General features: G+C 54.0%; 1 protein-coding gene across 2 annotated transcripts in view; it reads left to right on the top strand.

Annotated features, from left to right (window-relative positions):
• Positions 1-5,042, top strand: part of NSDHL (NAD(P) dependent steroid dehydrogenase-like) — a 7,579-nt gene extending 2,537 nt beyond the window's left edge. For both annotated transcript variants that reach the window (XM_004715611.2, XM_045285520.1), the window contains exons 4-8: positions 831-977; positions 2,301-2,429; positions 2,588-2,730; positions 3,547-3,649; positions 4,159-5,042. In XM_004715611.2, the coding sequence (XP_004715668.1) occupies positions 831-977; positions 2,301-2,429; positions 2,588-2,730; positions 3,547-3,649; positions 4,159-4,488 (852 nt within the window). In that variant the 3' untranslated portion in view covers positions 4,489-5,042. The remainder of the gene's footprint in view (positions 1-830; positions 978-2,300; positions 2,430-2,587; positions 2,731-3,546; positions 3,650-4,158) is intronic.
• The last annotated feature ends 856 nt before the right edge of the window (positions 5,043-5,898 follow it).

Genomic DNA, 5,898 nt, shown 5'->3' with positions numbered 1-5,898 from the left:
AAATGGCTTATTTTGGTTTTCATTTTGAGAAGTTTACAACTGATTGAAAAACAACTAGAAGACACCCATATTCTTATTCTTACTCAGGAGCCCTGGTGGCTCTGTAGTTACAGCGCTCAACTCCATGCCAGAAGGACAGCAGTTCAAACCCACCAGGCCCTCGTGGAAGAGAGAGCTGGCCAGCTGCTCCCACAATGATTGCAAGCCTTGGGGTGGGGTGGGGTTGGGGGTCCCGTCCCTGTGGGGCTCTTCTGCTCTGTCCTCCAGGGTCGCTGAGAGGCGGAAGTGACTCCACAGCAGTGGGTATGCGGACATGTGAAGTAGCTGTCATCACAGTGGGAGAGCCAGTGGACCAGATTTCGGGCTCATAATTAGTGCAATCTTGTAGAGATGACACCTCGGTGTGACCTTCAGCCTTGCTCTGTAATCTGAGAGCTCACACGTGTCTTTTCTCCTTGCTGAGAGAGCCTTCACATGGTGACTCTACCCTCCCTCTCTCCTCTCTCCCTGCACAGAGAGATGAGTTGCATATTATGTTCTCTTAGCCTCTTAACCTCTCTCACCTGCTCCTTCCTGTCCTGTTTCGAAAAGTCTCTGGACTGAAGGAGCTGAGGGCAACCAACCGCCTGAGGCTGCATCTGTGAGAGCAGATCGACCAGGAGCAGGCTCTAGTGTGGACTGGCCATTCGCCGTTCCAGAAACTGGGGTTGGGACCCCAGCCCTGGGCAAGACAATGTTTAAGGGTTCTGTGTGTACTGACATCAAGGCAGGAAACCTGTTCACCTGTCTGAAGCAGCAGTGAGTGTGTGTGTGTCTGTTTGCTTTTCCAGGATCTCTACCCAGCTCTGAAAGGGGTGGGCACCGTTTTCCACTGTGCGTCACCCCCACCAGGCAGTGGCAACAAGGAGCTCTTTTACAGAGTGAATTACCTTGGCACCAAGAATGTCATTGAAACTTGCAAAAAGGCTGGGGTTCAGGTAAGGGGAAAACTGGGTATGGTGTGTGGGGGCCTTGCACACATCTCAGCCTAGCCTGGGTTGCCTCCTGAAATGTCATAAAGTCAAGGGAGGAAGCCAGGGGTCTCCTGGCATGGTGACTGTCTGCTGGCCAGGACTCTAACTAACTGCCTACAGACCTTCCAAGGATCCTCAGACCTCATAGTCACTGGTTCCAAAGCTATATGGTGCATGCCTGGCCTCTATATTCAAAGATAAAGAAATTCTGTTCTCTTATAGAAAGAAACCTGTCTGAGTTCTGAGCTGAGGGGGTGAGTCTCCCCCAGGCCATAAATGCTTTTCCTCCATCTCACCAACATTGACTGCCACCCCCGTGGTGCACCCCTCAGACTCATGAGAGAGGAGACCCAACCGAGCCTGGGCTTTCCCTCCCAGCATCGCTCTCAGTGTATGGGCCAGCCCAGCATTCAGCTTTTCAGGGCTTGTGAAACCCTTTGCAATAAGGCCAAGCAGCTGCCGCCAAATCATAGGAGCACAGTGTGCCCTAGGGTTTCCCATGGAAGGAGATCGCCAGGCTGTTCTTCCAAGGCACCTGTGGGTGGACTCAAGCCAGCACCCTCTTGGTTAGCAGCTAAGCCCTTTGCTTTTCATAACACTTAGAACCCACGGTCACATTTCTGATCACAGTGTATGGCTACGGCTGGTGTGCTTGCCTTGAAATTGTAGGTCATTTGCAAAGAAACGCCGCCATCTGTCTCCTGAAGCATCACTGTAGGATGCCTCTCCATCCTTTGTCTTCCATGCCTTCCCATAGAGCTTCCCGCTGTATGCCCTGAAGATTGGCTACCTGTCTCCTTAGCACTCTCTCTGTGGGCCTTCGGGTCGGTATTGAACTAACCTCCCTTTCCCGTGGTTGCTTTTGGCGAGCACGTCATCTCTTCAGGACCTCTGCTGTCCTCACGACGCAGCAGCTGTCTCCGTCCCTCGTCAGCAGTTTGCCTTCTTCTTTCCCAATCATGGTATTCTCACCCTACCTCTCCGGCTAGAACTTCTAGCATAGCGGTGACTCACAGTGGCAACGATGGAATGTGAACTAAGGGTGTACAGTGTTGGGTGAGCTGCCCTTAACCAGAGAGCCAGAAGCGGAGGACCCTCGCTGCACAGTGACTCCTTTTAGAACAGCCTTTCTCCCCTGGGGCTGTGTGCATGTGCATGCACACGCGCACACTGCCGTCTTGGGATCAGAATCACCAGTGTTCCTTTTCACAGACCCCTCCCTCAAAGGTTCTGCAATAGACTCCACTCCCAACTGCTTGTGTGTGCTCCCTCTTTGTCCTCCCCCAGAAACTCATTCTGACAAGCTCTGCCAGCGTCGTCTTTGAGGGCGTCGATATCAAGAACGGGATTGAGGAGCTCCCCTACGCCAAAAACCCCATTGACTACTACACGGAAACCAAGATCCTACAGGAGCAAGTATGTGCTCAAATCGGCTTCGGTGGGGAATGGGTGAGGGCCCTGTCCTTAGCAAAGGGTCGACGGCCAGATGCATGTGATATTCGGGCCCTAAGCGTCCAGGGCTTCGCTGACACCTATGGGTCCCTGGCTGTGAATAGAGCACTCTGCACCTACAGGTCGTCCTGGGCGCCAATGATCCCGAGAAGAATTTCCTAACGGTCGCCATTCGCCCTCATGGCATTTTCGGCCCTAGGGACCCGCAGTTGGTCCCCATCCTCGTTGATGCTGCCAGGAAGGGCAAGATGAAGTTTATGATTGGGTGAGTCCCGCTTTTGCACTTAGCTCTTTCCCCAGGACTGTTACAGTCGCCCTCTGGATTCCTTTCTTCACCAGGTGCTCCCAGTGTGCTAGCTGTCTCCCAGATACACCTCCACACTCTTTATCCAGCCCCTTCCTCCTCCCCCAGTGCCTGGCTCTGCCCATCTTAATGCTCACTGTGTTAGGATCTCAGTGGGAAGCTGTGTCAGTTGGGTAGACTAGAGTAACAAATTCATGGAGACACTCGTGTATAAGAAAGAGATTTATATACAAGAGCAATTGAACATTCCCTAAGTCTGATATTAGCCCATATATCCGACACCAATCTATAAAGTCCTCTTCAGACTCATGAGACACATGCAGTCATGCCAAATGTAGAAGATCACAGGCCAGTGGGTAGAAAGTCCTTGGATCCAGTGTCATTGGAAACCTCTCAGCGCTGGCAGGGGTCTCTGCATCAGAGTGGGTCCACGTGTTTTGTCAGCTGCTATGTCTCCCAGGGTGTGTGAGAGAGAAGTGTCTCCCGCCTCCAAGGAGGAAGTCCCAGATTTCCCAGAATTCTCAGGAGAAGGCCATGCCCACACAGAGGTCGCATTGGCGATCTCCAGATTGACAGGCTAGACTCCACCCCTACAGTCTTAATCTTCCAATTGACACCGCTGTGAGACATCTTTCAAGCAGTGTCTCAGGCGCCCTGGTGTCTTAAGGGCTGGCTCTGCCAAGGCCGGGGCGGCTGCCTAAGCCCCAAGGGGGCTGGACGGGCCGCAGCCAGCACTCCCGGTGTGTTCTGAGAGTCCCTTTGTTCACATGCCTGCAGAAATGGGAAAAACTTGGTGGACTTCACCTTTGTGGAGAACGTGGTCCATGGCCACATCCTGGCGGCAGAGCGCCTCTCCCAAGATGTAGCTGTGTGTGGAAAGGTGAGTCTCAGCCTGCCCCCACGTCATTCTCACCAATGTCCTGGTTGGCAACTCAGCTTTCAGCTTGCCTTGCACACAGGCCAAGCCCCTCTGGGGCAGCTACAACCTGGTACTCAGTGTGGTGACGCTGAGCCAAGACTCCAGAAAGTTCTTTAGGTGGGCCGTCCAGGCTGCCTGCATCTGAAGCTCTAAGCCACTCCCTGTACCTTTTGTCCTCTTGTCCCTTAGGGATGGGGACTGAGTTCTGCCATTGTCATTAATGCTCACAAATTGGCCTGAAGTACCTAGCCTCTCGCTCTTCCCCCTGCACCCACGCATCCAGATCCAATTGCCATCTCCACCATCATCTGCCATTTGCATGGGCCTGGCCCGCACATGGCTCTACACTTGATTGGGGGGTCTTAGTAGCCACCTCCCTTCTGAGCTGCTCTGCATTGGCCTGGGTAGGGAGTAGCCCCAGCTTCCGGGACTGTGATTTCGGCACTGACTCACTCCCCTTCTCTCCCCAGGCCTTCCACATCACCAATGACGAGCCCATCCCATTCTGGGCGTTCCTGTCCCGTATCCTGACAGGCCTCAACTATGAGGCCCCCAAGTACTGCATCCCCTACTGGCTGGCCTACTACCTGGCCCTGCTGCTGGCCTTGTTGGTGATGGTGGTCCAGCCGGTGATCAAGCTGCAGCCCACCTTCACGCCCCTGCGGATCGCACTGGCTGGCACCTACCACTACTTTAGCTGTGCCAGGGCCAAGGAGCTGCTGGGCTACCAGCCACTGGTCCCCATGGATACTGCCGTGGAGAGGACTGTGCGTAGCTTTCACCACCTGCGGCAGGTCTGACTGAGCTCAGGCTCCACCTGCCAGGGAGCTAAGAGCCGCCCTGGCCCTTCTGTGAGCCACCTGGGTGCGGTACAGCTGCTCTCTATATCTGGACGTAGGAAATCTCCTTCCCCTCCACCCCCTCTGGCTCCTGAGCACAAATGTCACTTTGCAGTTGCCCCCTAATCCTTGTTGGCGTCCTTGCGTTCAAATTGAAGAGGTAAGACCCTGTCAGGAAGAAACGGTTGAAGGGACCACACATTAAAAATATCCTAGAAGAAAAGTGAAAGATATAAAGAAAGGCACATGGCTGCGACTTGAAACGGGGTGCCTATTTTACATCTCAGGGTGGTAAACTTCCAAATTCTCTGTCCCCACAGGGTCGCCTGCTTTGTTCTGTGTCAGCCCATTCTCAACAGCAGGGTTCCTGAGTGCTCTGCGGCGATGTGCAGACCAGCTCGTGAGAGTTTGCGTTAGGGAGGCCCCTTTAGTGACTCGGAGTTGGGGAAGAAACCCCTGAGATGTTATAGCCCAGCCCACGGGAGACCAGAATAAAGTCAGGATGTTGGACCTGTGCCATGTGCTTTATGTGTGTGACTGCTTTCTGACTGACTGAGGCAGGGACACAGGAAGCTACTGGGCCCAGGGGTATATGCGAGGGGACATCTAAAAGTACAAGTTAACAAAGGACTCAGAAGAGAGACACCCTTTTGTCTCACACTTTCTGAAGCCCCTTTGTGTAGACAGAAGACAGGTTCTCTGTCCCTAAAGTCCTGAGAACAGCGGGATGATGAATGGTCTCCCTTTGGGGACCTGGACGCTGTCTGATCTCACACCATCTCCACAGCCTTCCATTATGGGGTCCAAGGGGTGTCAGAGCCTGAGTTGGGACTTGACAGCAACCTCTGTATATCTACCCCTCCAGACCTAGGGCAGCATCAAGTGGTGTCCCTCAGCCCCAAGTGGGTGGGTGGCCTGCCAGGCAGGACCCTAGAGTAACAGGAGTAGGCCCCAAGCAGCATTTCACACCTGCATCCATATATGGGTTCAGGGGAACCTTGAAGCCCTGTGATGGCAGCCATTTTGAGGGGCAAGAGCACAGATTGCTGTGGGGGCAAAGTCTGCAGTGGAGGACGGGGCACACAGGTGTTCCTGGACCAGGGTGGACAGACTATAGGCAGCTGCGCCACTGGGGGGTTGTCAGTGACCAGATAGGAACCCTGCCCACCATTGACACCCTCCTAGAGTCTACTGAGCCTGCCCCCACTGTTTATCTTAGCTCTGCTGGTAAGCACCAGCTCTCCATGGACAAGAATTTGGTTACTAGTGTCTCTGCCTACTCCATGGAAGGAGCCCAGGATGCGGGCTCTGACCTGAAAGGCTTGTAGAGATGGACGGGGCCTGCTACCCCCACAGTGACCAGCTGGGGGA

Source organism: Echinops telfairi, unplaced genomic scaffold (genome assembly GCF_000313985.2).
Source record: "Echinops telfairi isolate 266 unplaced genomic scaffold, ASM31398v2 ScPeMD7_7472;HRSCAF=8510, whole genome shotgun sequence".
NCBI classification, from domain to species: Eukaryota; Metazoa; Chordata; class Mammalia; order Afrosoricida; family Tenrecidae; genus Echinops; species Echinops telfairi.
The sequence above is the reverse complement of the archived record's forward strand: the minus strand, read 5'-3'. Positions and strand labels throughout refer to the sequence as shown.